General features: G+C 44.3%; 1 protein-coding gene across 1 annotated transcript in view; it reads right to left on the bottom strand.

Moving 5' to 3' along the window:
• The window catches only part of grin2da (glutamate receptor, ionotropic, N-methyl D-aspartate 2D, a), a gene marked incomplete at both ends in the record, with an annotated part of 249,084 nt that overhangs the window by 66,005 nt on the left and 163,079 nt on the right, over nt 1-20,000 (bottom strand). The window contains one exon of the mRNA XM_080442541.1: nt 6,337-6,505. Within this exon, the coding sequence (XP_080298667.1) occupies nt 6,337-6,505 (169 nt within the window). The remainder of the gene's footprint in view (nt 1-6,336; nt 6,506-20,000) is intronic.

Genomic DNA, 20,000 nt, shown 5'->3' with positions numbered 1-20,000 from the left:
GCCAGAGAGAGAGTTTTTTTAGACGGAAGTAATTGCTGCCTGGAGTTGCAGAGAGTGACCTGCGAGGATATGACAGTGACAAAATTAAACATATCAGTTCTCACATACAGTCAGCCGCCATCTGTGTGTGTGTGTGTGTGTGTGTGTGTGTGTGTGTGTGTGTGTGTGTGTGTGTGTGTGTGTGTGTGTGTGTGTGTGTGTGTGTGTGTGTGTGTGTGTGTGTGTGTAATTAAACGTTTAATGAGTTGCAGCAGCAGAGTTGCAGCAGCCAGAAGCATGGGCAGGAGGCAGCTATAGGGAACAAAGGAGAGAGAGAGAGAGAGAGAGAGAGAGAAGAGAGAGAGAGAGAGAGACGAGAGAGAGAGAGAGAGAGAGAGACGAGAGAAGAGAGAGAGAGAGAGAGGGGGGGGTGGGGGGGGGGGGGGCAACAGTGCTCAGGTAAACAATATATCCACACAACAAAACACACACAGTGTGTGTGTGTGTGTGTGTGTGTGTGTGTGTGTGTGTGTGTGTGTGTGTGTGTGCGTGTGTGCGCGTGTGTGTGTGTTGTGTGTGTGTGTGATCCCTCGTCCATGTCCAAGCCCATGTTAAACAGACTTTATTAATCCAGCCACCACAGGGGCCCTGGCAGCCTGGAAATTACACAGCAGCTGTCACGCACGCGCACGCGCACGCACGCGCACGCACACACGCACACGCACACGCACACGCACACGCACACGCACACGCACACGAACAGTGTCTGTATTGTCGTACTCTAACTCTCCCTCTGTAAATTGGAAATGTATAACTTTGAGTGTGACGTTAGAACTTTTGCCTTCATTGTGGACAGTCTATCTTGTGGCTTTATTCCATTCTGTCAAGGTTAACGTTGCCAAAACAGTTATTATTGTCTACTGGAAGTGTGTGTCAAATCCGTTTTATCTCACGTCTGCTAGAGTTCCCTCAGACCTGGATAGTGTACCGTCATATCTCATGTGCTTTGACACCTCCAATGAGACCTTATGTAATCCCTTGACAACTGAAACTCCAGCATCCTTATTGTGGGGAAAGCTTTCGTAGAAATTAGCGGATCGACAAGATCACAACGTGTCGCAGCGAGACGCTTGTCGATCGGCTATTTCCAAGGTGGTGTTAATGGTGGTTCTCAACCTTTTTTTCCCTCTACTCCAAAAAAGCTGATCAACAAGCTCAAGTGCTCAACTCGTTGTGGGCTCGAAGATCTGCTATTTTCGCAGAGTTTTCGCTCTCTCTCTCTCTCTCTCTCTTCCATTCTCTCTCTCTCTCCCTCTCTCTCATTCGGTTTTGTGTGACTTGGTTGCTTTTTTAAAGGATTTAAAAAAGGGATAACAATGAATTTCACAGCAGCGCTCAGATCAAACAGACTTTGAAAATATGTGCCAATGAGTGAGTTGAAAAGGTACACAGCGTTTTTATACACTCACACTTAAACTCTTTTACTGAGGGAAAACGAGAGCCGGTGATGGAAAAGTGCAAGTAAAACATGCCGACATGAAAATAAGCCCTCTGGATTGAGAAGGTATTCAACTCTGCCCCTGAAAAACTCAAATGCAAACGGTAGCAAACTTTGTTTTCCAGAGTCTCACTTCGTTCACTCTGCATATTATTTGAAGCTTCCATATCTGATGCTGTAGGTGCGTACTTGCTACACAGTGAAACAAAGTGTTAATTTATCCATTTGTAATTCTGACACTACCAAATGGGTCCTGAAAGGATCTCTCTCAGAGTACAATTAAATTAACATTTTGGCACAGCTTTTCAACTTCTAGCAGTATCCGTGTTTGCTCGAGTTACAGAATGGCACGTTTGATATTTATTTTAGCCTGTGATTCTATTTTTGTCATGACATGTTGAAAGGTTTCTGTTGCTGCCTTTATCCATCTATTTACTACCGAAATAGACAATTAAATTCCCCCACTGTGTTCAATAAATGTAAAAAAAGAAAAAAAAATCTGCAGTCCAAGTCTTTGTTCTCTCAGGGATTCGAACCCGGCTCTCCCATGTGAGACCAAACTATCACCAGCCCAAGCTGCGTCCCAGTAGAAGACGGAATCAGCGATTGGCAACCAGTAGGTGTCCTACAGCAGTGGTTCTCAACCTTTTCAGGCCGCGACCCCCCAAAATAATCATATTTGAACTGGGGATCCTCCAAAATAATCATATTTGAACTGGGGACCGTCCAAAATAATCATATTTGAACTGGGGACCCCTCACCCTAACAAGCACTTGGAATTGTTTATAGGTCACGAGTAAACATCTCCTTTTTTCTGTTTCCTTCATAATAAAAAAAAAAGCATATTATTTCTAAATATTATATACAAAAAATAAAATCACAACATTTTTCTAAAGCATTTCATAAATGAAAAGAAAAAAGAAAAAATCCATAAATACATTTAAAAAAAAGTTTTCTCTAGTTTGGGTCCGGGGCAAACGTCTGATTTCTCTTTTGAGTCTTGAGCCAAAAAGTTTGGGAACCGATGGTCCTACAGGATACGAGAGTCTACAAGTTCTCAGTGGAAGAGTAGGCAGACATCCTCCAACAGTAAGCTCGCCCCAAAACACACTCGCCCACATTTCTTTTGCGGACCACTCGCCCCAAGCGGTTCTTGTGTTTGTTTTACTGAGGATAAGGTTTGGAATAAGTTTAGGGTTGGGCAGAGTTTTACTGAGGTTAAGTTTAGGAATAAGGTTAGGTTTAGGCAACGTTTTACTGAGGTTAAGTTTAGGAATAAGGCTAGGTTTAGGAATAAGGTTAGGTTTAAGCATAGTTTTACTGAGTGGCGACCGTTCCGAGGTCTGCGGATTTGACCCGGGGCGAGCGTCTTTTGGGGCAAGCGTTCTTGTATTCCATTGCACTAGCATTCTGTATAGGGGTGTGCCGATATATCGCGATACGTTTTCGTGACAATATGTATCGTTTTGAGAAAAAAAAATATCGTTTTCAATTTTTTTTTTTTTTTTTTTTACAATAATAATAATCAGGCATGCAAACAGCCCCGAGGTGAAAAGGGTGACAACATGTTGGTTTTTTTTCGGGTCAGGTGTCACACTATTGCCCTATTTGGATTCAAAACGGCTAGTGTAGCTGAAAAGCTACAAGTTCGCATATCTGAATAATGCAAAAACAGAATTATTTGTTTGCATTTGCTTTTTTTCTCCCCCATATATTTTTCATAATAAAAAAAAGTGCGTATCGTATCGAAATCGTATCGAAGTTGTGAGCCAAATATCGTATCGTATCGTTTGGTGAAATTAGTGTATCGGCACACCCCTTTCTGTACCATGAAATAAGTTCCAGATTGTAGCTTTAACTGCTGTATCAGTAATTATGTCAATGTGTTTATTGCAGTCATCTAAAGCTACTTCTTTTATTTCTTATTTTTTAAGATAGAGACGTTTTAGTGCAGAGACGGCACAGGGTAGATAATGGAGATGACATGCAACAGAGGTCTTGAGTGAACCAAGGAAATTACAATTACTACGCATTAACTGCTATAGCCTTCAGGGCAGCCTGGGTTTCTGGTTCTTAATTGACTCTGCAGCACTATTCTCTTTATTGCAGAGTCTTGGTTCATAGTCTTTCCTCATGTTTTTTCCTCTCATTTCGTTTAAATACAGACGTGGGCAGGAGAGGGAGGAGGAGGCATAAAAGCAGTTAAGTACAGTCAGTGCTTTAAGTAAAGTTACTTTCCCACCACTGACTGCACCACTGGAGCAGTGGTTTACTTTAGTAGAAGCATCAATACCGCAATGTAGAAACACTCTGTTACAAGTACAAGTCCGGTATTCAAAATTTACTTGAGTAAAAGTACAAAAGTATTGGCATCAAAATATATTTAAAGTACCAAAAGTAAATAAAGTACTCATTATGCAGTATGTCCCATTTCACAGGTTTGTCATTTATACAAATCTTTTGAAAATAGCCAATCTATTGTACAAGCTCACAACGCGTCGCAAAGCTACCCGTTGTGAGCGTGTAAATCGGCCAAAGTATATATACTGTAGGGTTGAAGTGGTTAATGTATGTGTTGTAATAATAATCAAAATCTACAAAGTAACTATAAAGTAAAGTAACTTTGTAGAAGTAAAAGTATAGAACATTGGAAATACTCCAGTAAAGTAAAAGTACCTCAAAATTGTACTTAAGTACAGTACTTGAGTAAATGTACTTAGTTACTTTCCACCACTGCACTGGAGGCACAGGAGAGGACGCTCTGGCGGGATTTCAAGAGACGAACACTGAACAAACAGCACTTTGCATTACTTTCTCAAGGGCAGTGCGTTCGCTGCAAACATTATTTTTTTCCATTATTAATGACAGCTCCAGTCATGCATTCTAAAACATATTCCAGATAATTGGGCTTCATGGGGCCACGGCAATTCCCATATAGCATGTTCTTCAGCCCTCTTTTCCCTGCTGGTTTCTAGTTTTCAATTGTCAGATATGCATAAAACTTAAATGTAAATGTTTCTTTGTAACCATTATAAAAGCGACAATACCCTTGTTGATACTTGTTACTCTGTTCATGCATTGTATACTGCACTTTGCCCTCTGGAACTCCATATATTACGCATCATTAAAAGTGAGGAATCTATCAAAGATAACGTTTTTTTGTGGACTGCATTAATTTGAAGTCGTAGTGTTCCTGTGATCTGAGAAGATTAGATAAAGGGGGGAAGTGGCAGTGTGAGCACATAGGAACAGGGCAGTAAAGACACAGTGTGGAAGTGAAATACATGAGGAGGAGTGTAGATAAAAAAAGAATACCTTACAGACATTGCCAGACAATGGGAGATCTCCACTTAGTGATAAGATAGGGACATCTGTACAAGGTAATTGCTGGAACAGCGGCGAGAACGTCAATAAAAACGTAAAACAAAATTAAAAACTGAGATGGGGGAATTCTTTTGTATCACCTAAGCCCTCCTGCATATATTTTGCTGTACGATAAAAAGCTAAATTAGCGATCCACAAGTTCACACTGCAATTGTGATATTAAACGGTACCGATATACATTTTCCCAAAGGAAAATGCATGTATTTCATTCAGTCTGACCAGAAGCCAAGATGAAACGGTGATCAGAATAAATGACCAAAGGAGGGGGATATAAAAAGCAGAGGCCTCATTCCCCCAGCAAATCAAACCCTGCCTATATATGCCCACTATTGGAAACTTTCTAGACTATTATGTACTGTATTAGGTGCACAGTAAACATCCTCAGTGTTAATGTATCCATTTGCAACTAACTGGTTACATTTGTACACTTTTAAGAGTTAACGTAGCCGTCAGAATTCATACTGTGTTTCGTCATTTTAGGGGCAAGGCCACTTGGCCTTTGGGGATGTCCATTTTTTTAGGGCACAAAGGCCAAATGCCAGGGCAGGAAGGCTATCAAATAAAAGCCATTGAAAGAATTAATTGAATTTATGGGTTAAGGATGATTTTAAATGTAATATATAGACTATCTGCAGTGACATAAATAAATAATGGTATTTACAATCTGATCCATGCTCTGCCCTGCACCAATCAAAGTCACTGGATTGGTTTAAAGATGGGGATTCAGGGGAGTTAAGAATTCAGAATCTCAACAAAAGACACTGGTGTCTACATGACCAGATAGAGACACTGGTGTCTACATATTGACAAGAAAGAGACACTGGTGTCTAGGGTGGGACGATATGGGTACCTCACGATACGATATATATCACGATATTAGGCCCACGATAACAATATATATCACGATATTCGACATGTTCGATATATTGCGATATCACGATATTCGATATATATTGCAAGAAATTTCACCAACGATATATCACGATATCTGAAAATATCGATATATTGCGATATCACGATATATTGCATGAAAATTCACCAACGATATATCACGATAGTCCTTGTATTCAATTCATAAACACATAAAATAGCACCAAACAGTTCAAAATCATCATTACACAAATACAGAGTAGGAAAAACAACGTATCACAAACTTTTTTTTTATATCGATATTTTTCGGCAGGATATCGATTATTTATCGCGGGAGAAAGTATCGCGATATATCGATATATCGATATATCGATATATCGTCCCACCCCTAGTGTCTACATGACAAGAAAGAGACACTAGTGTCTACATATTGACAAGAAAGAGACAGAGGAGAAAGTAGTACTGTCAGCTGGGGCATTAAGGCCACTGTGGCCTCAGGGCATGCCATTTTTTTAAAGGGCACAAGGCCAAACCAAGCCTTTGTGGCCTCCAATTCCTACCCTGGTGTCACATACAAAGTACACTGTAGTGCAGTAAAGTCTGACCTCGCCCACCATGCCGTTCCACTCTCCGTCGATGTTCTTCCCGTGCCGGCCGTTGGTCACCAGGTAGAGGTCATAGGTGAAGCCCACGATCTTGGCCAGTCGCTTGAGGACGTCGATGCAGAAGCCTTTGCAGCAGTGCTTCATGGGACCAGACCCATCCACCGGCACACTGACAGAGAGAGAAGACACGTGGAGAGAAAGGAGTGAAAGAGAGATGAGCAGTGTTGCCAGATTTTGCGAGAGAAATGAGCGACCAGGTCTATGAAAACAAGAACCAAAAATAGGCCACATGAGCACTTTAAATCTATATAATGGCTATTTGGAAAGATCTGCCATTTTCAAAATTTTGAATATTTTTCGAAACAATTTAACACAAATCTGATATGGGGGTCCCTGGTACAAAATATTTGCAGATGCGGGGGGGTCGGTAGGAAAAATAAATATAAATTTGGGGGTCCTTGACATGACAATGGTTTAAGAACCACTGGTTTAAACAACATTTAGGAAGCAAGCCCAAATATGCAACTACGTTTTAGAAACAAGCCCAAAAAAACACAACCACCAATATTTACAAGCGACTTTACACGAACACAAGCCCAAACTTGCCTATAATAAGCAGACATGGCAACACTGGAGATGAGGGGGAGGTCAGGGACCAGGGTGGGGGGGGGGTATAGATGAAATATATATGCAGAAGGAAAAAGAGTGAGAGAAAAGGAGAGAGAGAGACAGCGACAGATAAGTAAGAGGGAGAAGCACATTTTCTAATAAGAGAGAGAGTTAATGAAATTCTAAAGACCACCTTCCACAATGATGTCTTATAACACTGAAAGAAAGGAGTGAAGGACTGAGAAGAAAATTCACAACAAAAGAAACAAAACCTGGGCTTCACCATTGATCCATTTAATTGTATTTCTTTAATTGCAATATGACCCACAGTGTAATTCGATTATTTTGTTTTCTGTCTCCTCTTTTAGACATAATATACACACAAATATTCCCACCACATAAATCCAGCAGTAGCGAGAATGAAAAGCTGTAAACTATGCTACTGCTACGCGTGTGATTATTTGGACTGAGAAGTCAGCTCAAAGCCATCCCCAGGACTGAGCCCAACCTCCCTGAGCCAAGGCCCACAGAACCTGAACAGCAAAGCCACCATTGGACATGGAGCTCTTCAAGACACAAATGGCCCTTTACCACCGAATCGCTGTAACTTGGCAACGCCCACTTGGCCTGTGACGCACGCATGGGACGACCGCATTAAATAGTTCCCCAAACCTTGAAACACCATGCGACTCCGTGGCGCTTTTTTTGTTTACCTTATCTAAAATGCGTTGCAAATTATTCTATTAGGATCAACGTTAGGTTTAGGCATAGTTTTTGTCGACCACTCTGCCCACTTGGTGAGAACAGACTATAGCCCCTAATATTAAGTTACTTTACTTACTTACTTTGCAAGTTTTTATTTTGATCATTTCACTATGCAAAAGCAATATGCTCCATTCGCATAAAATAATAATAATAATACATTTAGTTAGGAAGTAGTTAGGCAAAAAAAATGTTACGAGTCGTTTGCTTTCACTGCCAATGCTGCTGGATTACCTGTACATGTATTTATCTGCTGTGAGAATTGATCATGCTCTTTGAATGCTCGTTTACACGCATTTGTATTTAGTAATTTTGATAGGATACTCTTAATAGCCCTTGCTGGCTTAAGGACTAGTATTGTATCCATAGTTACGTTTTCGGCTTTTACCCACACCTTTCCCGCTTTCTTATTTCACCCCCTTTCCCCCTATCAGTTTCAGATCCCATATCGACGCCTAATTCATATTCCCCTCATTAATCTGTGAAAAGGCCACACTTTGGTTTTATAGGCTTGTGATCATAAGCATTTCATCAGTGGTTTATTGCATTGCCTTTTCTATTCATTCAGAGTGATTAAATGATCCATGCTTTATAGATCATTGATTGTGCTGCGTTGTTTCCACTGCACTGTGTGATTTATACATTATAGTCTAGTGCGTGATAAATGGTACAAGTAGGATTGTTTAATAAAGTGGTGTTGTTAGCATTACGCCATTGTTCCGTGTACTTCTATTGATGAATCTGTCTACAGGCAAGCCTGACACCAAAAAAAGATTGTATTTCACATCTTTGGACAGTTTTATTAATACACAGACACGTCCCATTCGTACTACAAAGAGGAGGGCTAAGCTAAAACACCTCCTGAAGAGGCATTTTGGAGTGAGAGGGTATCAGACTTTAAGTCTTTTCAAAGTCTTCTGGTGTATAGTATGGTTATACAGTATGCTACCGTCAAAACAGCTTTGATCTGCCGCTCTAAGCATTTTGGATTTGAAAAAAAAAACTAGAGAAACTAGAGAACTACTGATGTACCATTTTTTCCTTTCAGACACCAATTCCGATAACTTGCGTATCGGTCGATACCGAGTACCGATCTGATACCAGTGTGTAACTTTAAAAGAATCCAAGACAGTGGATCTCAAAGTGGGGTCCAGGGACTCTCTGGGTTCCTTGGAGGGGTTCCAAATGGACCAGTTACACGTCTGTAACTCTGAGAGTGTACAAATGGAACCGAATGGACCCGTAAGGGTCCATTCGGTTCCATTTGCACACTCTCAGAGTTATGGGGGTCCTTGAAATCAAAAGGTTTGAGAACCATTGATCTAGGAATACATAAAAAAAAGTGCAGCTACAAGTTAGTAAAATAATAATGTAAATAGTACAGTAAGAGTATAAAACATCAGTGAAGCATTCACAACAAAAAAAAACAATTGATGACTGTAAATTATCTTCATGTGATAAATTACATGGTATCGGAATGACATATACTGGCATACTCGCCGATACCGGCAGCTTTTCCAATACTGGTATCAGAACAACAAAAAAAAACGTAAAAAACATTTATTTCCTGCTCATCCTGTCATGCATGTGAGAGGATTATATTACCGTATTCACACCTCGTTGAAGGCTGTTCCACTTCTGCTATTTATAAGCTCTGAAAGGCCGGAAATGATTTTTAATGACTGACTGTGTCGATCCGAATAGAAACGAAACAGTCGGGGTAAGTGGCAGGTTGCTGCAGAAGCAGTAGTGATAATTAATTGCATTGATCCACGGTGCTAAATTATATTTCCAGAGCTCCCCCCCCAGTGATACTAATCCTGGCTGAGCTTTTGTTGGTGCCAATAGAGAACGTGGCTAGATTTGAATGACTTTCAGGCTTTACTAAAAGTGGAAGAAATGGAGGGATATACAGAAACTGAACAATGAAGCTGTTGTTAGCTAGACAAAGGTGCAAAGTATACTGTGGGTAATATAGGAAATCACCAGTGGTGGAAAAAGTACTAAAATATTTTACTTAAGTAAAAGTATCAATACTGTAATTTAGAAAGAAACACTCTGTTACAAGTAAAAGTCTGGTAATCAAAATGTAGGCCTACTTGAGTAAAAGTCGGCTACAAAAGTATTGCCATCGAAATATACTCAAAGTACCAAAAGTAAAAGTACTTCTTATGCAGAATATCCTGTTTTATAGGGTATCATAGGTATAAAATGTATTAAAATCTTTAGAAAATAGCAGATCTACAAGCTCAAAACGCGTCGCGATGTGTCACGTTGTGAGCTTGTGGATCTGCTATTTTCAAATAGCCAAAGTTTAAATAGGGCTGAAGTAGTTAATGTATTTTACCTCAAAATTGTAATGAAGTACAGTACTTGAGTAAATGTACTGTACTTAGTCACTTTCCACCACTGGAAATCACCCATCCCTTTGTGGTTCACTAAATGTCTATGTTTGTAGTGAACTTTGCCTTTTCCTGGTCCTTTTGGACTCGTTGAGACAATCAAAGCCCTTTCTAACTTCCTAAACTGTCTGACTGAAATAGCCGGGAGCAGAACACCCGCTCTCCTTTCAAACAAACTACATGTGAGCCTGTCGCCCCCCGCTGACCACTCGTATAATCAGACAAACCCCTGCTGGTAACCCCCCCCGGCCCCTACATCACTACATGGACCCCCGCTGGCCCCCAGATCCCCGGATACCCGCCGTGCCCCCGAATCGAATGTCATCAAGGTCTTCTCACTGTTATTGTCTTCCTCCCAGCATCCTACGCCGTATAAATATATACTATACATGATTAGCTGCTAATGAACAAACTTAATTGTACTCTTGAGGGGTCAATTTGATGTCGGTTGATTTGGTCCTGACCTCCATAAGAGCCAGGATGGAGTGTAATGGAGTGTAATGGAGTGTAATGCTGTGTAACATGCCCTCCAAACACAACAACAACACAACAGTGGGTGAATTGCTGATATCGATCACACTCTTGCATCCTTTCCAATAATTCGTATTGCCCTTCTCTGTCCCCTCTTCACACACAGTAAAAGTCCTGGATGTTCGTTTTTGAAGGGATAGTTGACCCCCAAAATGACTTTTTTTCTATCGATCAGTCACCCCATGGAGACTTGAATTCATAGTTATTGTTTTGTTTTTGTCAGCATTCCTTAGCCAATAATTTGATGACCGGCAGCGGTTCCGGTAGGAGACACAAAGAAAACAAAAAAAAATGAATTTAAGTCTCCATGTGGTGACTAATCGATAGAAACAAAGTCATTTTTGGGGGTGAACTATCCCTTTAACTTTGAAAGTTACGCCAACACTCAAGAGTTTTGCTGTGAACGCGCCCACTACCTCTCCCTCTCTGTCTCGTAAAAAAGGAATATTTACAGAATACCTCAAGTCTGTTTATTGACAAATCCCTTTCCATAATTCTCCCTCCTTCCATGTCTTCGTTTTCCACTACCTTGTCCTCTTATGCTTCCGTCTGCTTGCAGTTTACCTCATTCGACCTCCTCCTCTTATTGCTGTCCTCCTTCTCGTCTTTCCTTATCCCCCCTCTCCTTCTTTAACCCATTCAATCCGGGAAAGCGTCTGTGTCATTTTTAAGATTTCTTTGGCTATTCAAAAATAGCAGATCAACAAGCTCATAGCGTGGCACCGAATGCCACGCTATGAGCTTGTATATCTGCAAAAAGAAAATTCAATCGTGAAAATTTGTGCAAATCTTTGACTATATATCTTTTTTAAAGCAAACGTTTGTAACTGTCAAATGTCTCAACAATTGTCTTCACTTTTTTTTCTGAAAAACTGTTGTTGCTATATCAGTGGTTCTCAAACGTATTCATGTCAAGGACCACTTCAAATAAAATGTTTTTGGCCGCCGATCCCCATCAAAATATGTTGTTCCAGGGCCCCCCCCCCCCCCCAGAAGCAAAGATTTGAGTTAAAAAATGTTGTTAAAAAAAAATCCATGTATTCAAAGATTTGCACAAATGTTTTTCAGAAATAGCAGATCTACATGAGCTTGTAGATCTGCTACGATAGCCAAAGTAAGTATAAAGATAATGGTTATAGCCAAAAATCTTGGCTATAACCAATGACACAGATGCGCGCCCGGATTGAATGGGTTAAATCCCCCTTACCTCCTTTATCCTCTTCTGACAGGTTCTCTCTCCTTATCTCACTGTCCTTTTACAAGAAAAGGTGGCTTTAACTACAGTATACTGTAGACTCATGTAGGTAATGACAGGAAAGGCAAACAACCATTCACACACACACACACACACACACACACACACACACACACACACACACACACACACACACACACACACACACACACACACACACACACACACACACACACACACACACACACACACACACACACACACACACACACACATTCGGATTGACAGTCAGGTGATTATAAATAATCCCCAGGTTTTTTGAGCTTATACATTTCAGAAGTGAATATAGCCCTTATTTACATATCATAGAGAGTGGGCAGTTCACTGTTCTTAGCGGAGACAGACAGTATAGGTAAGCCGACAGGGACAAGTGTAGGTAGGTTACTGTGGCAGGGGGTTTGATCCAAGATCAGCTAAGTGTGCATTTTGTTCTAAGGAAAAGCATTTTTAACCACTTGAACCCCAGCACCTCAATTTTGGTCGGGCAAACATTCTGTGAAATTATATAGTGTAGAGCAGGGGTCTTCAACAGGGGGTCCGGGGACCCCTACGAGGTCCTCGGGGTTACTACAAGGGGGGCCAACAAATCTTTGTGTGATAGGATATCAAATACAAAATACAACATTAACATGAATCCAACATACACTGATGATAGTTGCTGTCAAACAAGTCTATGAAGCTATCTATTAAATCTAAGAAAAAGTTTAATCTTTGACACCATTGTATACAATATGTAGTGGGGGGTCCCTGCTTCACCTCTCTCTCAACTAAGGGGTCCTTGGTCTGAAAAACGTTGAAGACCTCTGCTGAGGGTTCATTGGGCTCTGAGATAGAGAACAGTGAGATACAAATACAGTGGAATACAAAACACGCTTGCCCTGGGTCAAATACGGTGACCTCGGAACGGTCGCCACCAGGTATTCCTAAACGTAACCTCAGTAAAAACTATTCCTAAACCTAACCTTACTCCAGTCGGTAGAGCACTCTCCTTTCAACCACAAGGTCATGAGTTTGATCCCGGTCATCACCAACTCAGCGTTGACAAGAATACAAGAACCGCTGGGGGCGAGCGTTCTGGGGGGGGGCAGGATTGATTCAATGATTCAACAAAGATGCATTCTCAGATTATGTTCTTGTTAACATACCCCTATCACACCCCTTCCTTCAGCCCAAATATTAATATACAGCATATCATTTATAATTTATACATGGTGTTTGTTATGCATTACTGTACTTTTTTCCACCACAACCTACAAGTCTACACCACAAGTCTAAATCAGGCTTAAGGATTTATTATAATCCTTAAACGGCTAATGTCATAGCTCCACTTGCTCAGCTCAGTAGCTAACAATAGAAGATTGTGGTTGTACTGAGCGGGCTCCCATGGGTGAATCTGACTAACGCCTGAGGCATGGATGGCTCTTTTAACAGAGTTGCTGTTAAAAAAAAAAAAGAACAGTCATGCTTCAGTTGACTTGTCCCTGATTTAATAAAGCTATACAAGGCAGTATTGGACAAGTTGGTACGTGCCATGTTAGACCCGCTGTCAACTATCAGTAGCGGGCAGCCCCTGAGCCACTTAACTAGTGTGCCCTCTGCACTGTGTTTCCTGGCAACGTCACTCACATGTGCAATAAAAAAAACACATTGCAGCTTGTTTTGTGAGTGGTTTGTTGTTGAATGTTGTTTTCAAATGCCATTTCAGTTACATCTGTGAACTGCACAACCCATAACAGCTGTGACTCGTGTGAATACAGGGAACGGGGACAGGAACGGTATTGGCGTTTCAAAATTAGGCCTATCATCTCCGCCAGGCCAGACGGCGCTAGGCCAGAGATTGTTTTCACCACTGTCCGTCTGTCTGTCTGTCTGTATGTCTGTCTGTATGTCTGTCTGCCTGCCTGACTAACTGCTTGACTAACTGCCTGTGTGTCTGTGAACAGCTAATCTTTGGCGCTTAAGTAGGTACTTGATAACGTGTTGTTTTGCCTGTGCAGCAAGATGTAGATTGGGTACAGAGTCTTATAGATTTGCTGCTCTCAGTTCCAAAGACTAGATTAGCAACTCAAGGGGTCCTGCATGCTGGCTTTTGCAACTAGGGGATAAAAAGTTGTGGAACAACAAATATCAAATATAAATGAATAAAGATGCAGAGTGTCTCTTGTGCAAATAAAATACATACAGTAAATGGCAGCAGATATCACACATGCACACAATGTAGGAATGGGAATGTATCTGCAGTCATAAAGTGAGAGTAACCTACTATCAGACAGCGACTATTCAGCAGCCTAATGACCTGGTTGTGGAAACTGTCCCTTAGTCTCGTAATATGGCATTTGATACTGCGGTATCTGCCTGGCGGTAGCAGTGGGAACAGATTGATTAGCCATGGCTATGCACTGCTTGGCATACGTCTGGTATATATGTCCTGGAGGGGCACATTCTATTTTAATTTAGTTTTATATCATTTATTATACACCATGTAGTTATTTGCCACTGTCAAAGCACTTTATAATGTTGTCCAAAACATTTAAATAAGGTATTACAATTATCTCCGCCAGGCCGGAACAGCTGGAGGAGGGGATTATGTTTCCGCCCCCGTGATTCTGTGAGTCTGTCTGTGTGAGGCACAAATTAGGCACAAATGCTCTTGTGTGTCGTGTTGACATTGACTGTCAAACAGGATTTTCATAATCTGTACAGTTTCCCTGTAATTATGGATTCACAAACTGGTGGGCTATTTCCTATATCCAAAAAGTTGCACCATCTGTCGCACAAACTCCATCCCCCCGCAGCTTCCTCGTGTCCTGATGGCTGCACCACAGGAATGACACAGTCCTGGGTATGACAATTCTATGATCTGAGGAGTGCACTTTTCGAGTTGTTGTTGGTGGTGGTGGTGATAGAAGTAGTCAGTGGTGGAAAGTAAACTAAGCACATTTATTCAAGTACTGTACTTAAGTACCATTTTGAGGTACTTTTACTTTACTGGAGTATTTCCAATTTTCAATACTTTTACTTTTACTACACTACATCTCAGAGACAAAATATTGTACTTTTTATATTTACTTTTTTAACTTTTTGAAAACTTTAGTTACTAGCCGAGTTACTAAGCCGAAATGAAAGACAAAAAGAAAATCAATGTGTGTTAAGGAACAAGGAAAAGGTACACAGAAAAAGTAAAAGAAGGAACACACAGATGAAGAAATGAGAAAAGGAATGATGGAGATAAACCTGAGAATATTGGAAGCCAGCAAGAAGAAGCAGAGAAAGAAACTCAGGGTTACGGATGTAACCCCGGTTTCTTTAGAATTCGGAGTAACATACTCACTATGGGATATCAGCGCCCCCTGGCGTTGATGCAGAGCTACATACCATAAACTCCCGGGCCATTCATTGGCTGAGAAGGGTATGTCACGTGTCCGGTAGACCGGAAGAGGTATAAAACCTCTTGCGTGACGTGGCTCATCCTCTTTAACACGCTTCCTGCATGCAGATGCACACAAACAGGGGTGTTAGGTGAGTATGTTACTCCGAATTCTAAAGAAACCGGGGTTACATCCGTAACCCTGAGTTTCTTGTCTAATTCTCCGTAACATACTCACTATGGGATACATAAACCCCCCTGGGGCTTATAGCCATACCGAATCTCAGGTCCGCACGCCCCCTAGCCATAAGGCCCCGTCCCCCTGGACGTGACCTTCGGCCTCACGGGTGCCCCAGCCCTCCGGGCCGGGGTGCGGTATATAATTGAAAGAAAAGGACCCTGACAGACCAAGTCTGCCTATTCATCTAATGAACAGACACAAGTCTGACCCATAAGTGAAAACAAGGAAACAGGGCCTCCTCCCCTGGAAACCTACCAACGGTGGTTCCGAGGGGACTCAAGAGAAGGAAGGTAGAGAAGGGAAAAAAGGCGGGTTACACAAAAGACCTGCCTAACCTCCCCTACCCTAACTAGAGACAGCCGCTATGTCCAGTACAGCGTGCGCCCCTGACGCCGCTGCCACATCCAGGCTGTAGAAAGCCGCAAAAGTCGATGGAGACGACCAGTTTGCGGCCGCGCACACCTCCTGGACCGACATTTCCCTGGAGAGGGCCCAGGAAGTAGCCACGCCTCTAGTAGAGTGAGCCTTCAGTCCTTCTGGAACTGGAGCGCCACTACTGACGTAGGCCAGCCTAATGGCATCCACACTCCATCTAGAAAGCGTCGCCTTAGTCACTGCCTTCCTCCGACCATCTGGGCCGAAGGAGACAAAAAGTTGCGACGACGACCGGCCGACCGCCGTCCTCTGGCAGTAGAGCTTCAACGCCCTCACTGGGCAGAGACAGTGCAGCCGCCTATCCTCTGCCGAAGCGAAAGGAGGCGGATGAAAAACTATCAGCTCAACCGGTGTCTGGGTCACCATTCCGTTCTTGGGAACAAACGCCATGTTGGGCTTAACCAAACCCTGCTGTCGTCTCCCAAGAACCTCATGCACTCCGAACTTACTGAGAGCGCATGTATGTCGCTGACCCGTGTAGCTGTAGTGAAAACAACCACAAGAACCGTTTCGAGACTAACGATCTCCAGATCCATAGAGTGAAAAGGCTCGAACGGTGGGAGGCAAAGCGCCCCCAGCACCACCGCCAGGTCCCAGGCCGGGAACAGAGGCCTAGAGACCGGCCTGGCCCGCCTGGCACCGTTCATAAAACTACGCACCAGCGGATGTCGGCCAACCGTCATGTCATCAAAACCCACGTGACAAGCGGAAATGGCCGCCTGGTACACCTTAACCGTCGAGAAAACCAGACCTTGGTTCAATTTGTCCTGCAAGAACATGAGGATGCTGCGTACCGAGGCCCGGAAGGCCTCAACCGGCGGTGACTGACCCAGACACCATGACACGAACAGGTTCCACCTGTCGTCGTACGCAGACCTCGTGGAAAGGGCCCTCGCCCCCTGGATGGTAGCTACCACCTCAGGGGGCAGGCCATAAGAAGTCAAGGTCTCCCCCTCACGGGCCAAGCCCACCGGTCTAGGTCCTGAGGTTGCTTGTGGAAAATTCCGACCCCTGCCTGCCGTAGCAGATCTCTGATCGGGGGGAGGGCCCAGGGCTCGTTGTAGAGGAGAGGATTATTCCTAACCTCCATGCGCCCCACGCCAGTGCCACCAGTGGCACTGACAGTCCGTGGAGTCTGACAAGTTGAGAGGACCAACTCCAGTGACGGGAATGCATAAAGCAGTTCAGTCGGCCAACCTGGCCCAGATCTGGCTTGTTATCTCCGGAGGAGAGGCCAATCTGCGTACCAAAAAATGCCCCTGGACAACAGAGTCGCTCCACTGTTCAGGAGGCCCGGTACCTGTGAGGCTCTGGTTGACGTAAAGCGCGCGTCGCACCACAGCGTCAGATCGCCAGCTAGCCTGTCCAACACTGGAGAGGCCAGGCCTCCCTGCTTTTTGGCATAGCACACGGTCGTGGTGTTGTCGGTTCCGATCAGGACATGACAACCTCAGGTGGACGGGGCTCCAAGAGCCCACATCCACCTCCGGGGAAAAAATGTCACACGTGGGGCTTGTCCAAACGAAACAGGTGTAAGGCCGAAGTCATGAGACCCGTCGCCTGCACGCATAGCCTGTATGTGACTTGTCGCCTCACGCGAGAAGACCCTAGGCCGAAACGCTGTCTATCCCGCCCGGGACAGACGCGCCGTGAGCCTGGTCTAGCCCAGCGAGATCCCCTATGAAGGTGGTCTGCTGAGACGGGACCAAGACGCTCGACGGACGGTGACGGTGAAAAATCCCTCGACGTCAAGTGGGGAAACGGCCACGTCTGTGTGCCGCGCCACCTCCTGACTGTGGTGGATAGAAAGGAACGTGGAAATAAGCATTGAAAACAATGCTGGTCCACCCATCTCCTTAACGCACCGTCCGCAGAGAGGGTCATACACCAGTACAACCACAGTGTGTTGTTGTTGATCAGGGGAGCTGACCAGTACAACCACAGTGTGTCACTGCTGTACTGAAAAACCCCTACACACACAGTGTACCACTGAAGTACCGGGATAGTAAAACAGTTCCGGAATGCAAACTCTCCAACAAGCTGCCTCAGCAAGCGAGTCAGGAGGGGCTCTGATGTCACCCAGTGCGGACAACGCACACGTTTCCAACTGGACCGGTGATGTCGCCACGTGATCCAGCGGACCCGCACATGCGGGGCCGTTAGAGACCGTGGAAGGGTAGCGGTGGAAGGTGGCCACCGTGGTGTTGCTTTAGCGGGGCTGGCTATGCGCTGCACCAAAAAACAACACTGCAATGTGTTGTTGTTAGTGAGGCCAGTTAGCCGCCAATCGAAGCAACAGTAGCCTGACTGGAGGTTCTGCAAACCCAGCAGCTAACAAGCTAGTCAAGGCTAAATCACCATGGGCCAAGAAACGTTGAGATCCGTTTCCAAGGGAACCGGTTTTTTGTGTGTGCGTTGCCATGGGGACCAAAGACGCTACTACTGGTGCTAGCAGCGCTAACCCTGTGTGCGTTGCCATGGGGACCAGCGACGCTGCCACTGCCGCCAGCGGTGCTAACCCTGAGGTGACCGCTCGAGGCAGTAGAGGTACTAACGGTCCGTTAGGACCCGGCGGGGTCACGTGACCGGTCACGGGGACCTTGCCTGACGTCAGCATCCGGTTTGTCCGCCAGCGCAGCCTGTCTGTTTCCATGGAAACCAACGGCGCTGTCACTCTGACAAACGGGGCCGTCCGAAGTAAGCCTACCTTGGCCGTCGCCCTCTCGTCTGAGCCCAAAGGCTCCGGACGGAGCGTCGACAAAGTCGTCCTCCCCTTAGGGAGTGCTTTGTCGCTCGTTAGTGGCGAACGAGGCCTGTAGTCCGTGAGGCGGTACGGCAAAGGGGGCATCTGTCCCTCCAAAATGGCGGAGACAGAGGTCCGCTCTTTGACCCAAGTATTTATTGAGACCCTTCAGATTCAGAATGGGTCGTACCCCCCCCCCCCTTCTTTTCCACCAGAAAATATTACGAATAGAAAACCAGTTGGTTCCGATTCATAGATAGTTCTCTGACTATGTTACTCTGAATTCTAAGGAAACCGGGGTTACAACGTAACCTCGCGTTTCTTGACAAATTCTTCGTAACATACTCACTATGGAGAGAGAGTGAACCCCCTCTCTCAGAGACATGGTTGCCTTACCCTCTGCATGAGAGGAACAACACCGTGTCCGACATAGGAGATTATATGCATAAGAGCACGTGGAAAACACACCAGCACAACCACAATGTGTTGTTGCGGATCAGGGGAGTTGATCAGTACAATCACAGTGTGTCACTGCTGTACTGAAAAACCCTGTACACACACAGTGTAACGCTGATGTACTGGGATAGTAAACAGAAGTATCGGAAGTAATTATTTAATAGCGCCCAAGCTCAAGAGGAAGGAGACTTCCTCCCTCAGAGTATTGGCTGCTGGACCCCTTGCACGGGAAAACAATACTTTTTCTGTCACGGGGGGTTTTGTGGAGAAATGCAGCCTGAAAACCTTTAGTATTGTGAGCAATACCTAAGCATTCGGCTTGCAAACCTCCATTGCTTCACACACCGAGCGAGTGGGTTGGACGTGACGTCATCGGCCGCTCGGAGAGTGGGAGCGTTGCCATGGGGACCGTTGCCATGGGGACCAGTGACGCTGCCACTGCCGCCGGCGGTGCTTGTGTGGCCCTCGTTTAGTAGCGCTGGTAAGCCCTGGCCAACGGAGGACTCGGAGGAGTCACGTGATTGGCCACGGGAAAAACCCCGGCGTCAGAATTAAGCCCATAGATATATACAGTGAAAACTAGATCCCACCACTGGATATATATATATGAGTAATCCTACCTTGGCCGTCGCCAGAGTGTAGAAAAGAGAGTAACGTCACGCTTTGCTCTCGCCGCAAAGCGGGCCTCTATGGGCTATAGTTCCAACATTGGAACTATCTCATTGACGTAGACAGAGCACTTCCGCCTTCCATTCTCACAATGGGATCGACGCTACTGTCATTACTCTCTCCCTAACTTACTCTGGCCGCCGCCATCTTGTCTGGGCCCAAAGGCTCTGCACGGAGTGTCGACAAACCTCTAG

This window comes from Gymnoscopelus braueri (genome assembly GCF_963280865.1).
Source record: "Gymnoscopelus braueri genome assembly, chromosome: 11".
Lineage (NCBI taxonomy): Eukaryota > Metazoa > Chordata > Actinopteri > Myctophiformes > Myctophidae > Gymnoscopelus > Gymnoscopelus braueri.
Note: the sequence above shows the minus strand (reverse complement) of the source record. Positions and strands in the feature narration are given on the sequence as shown.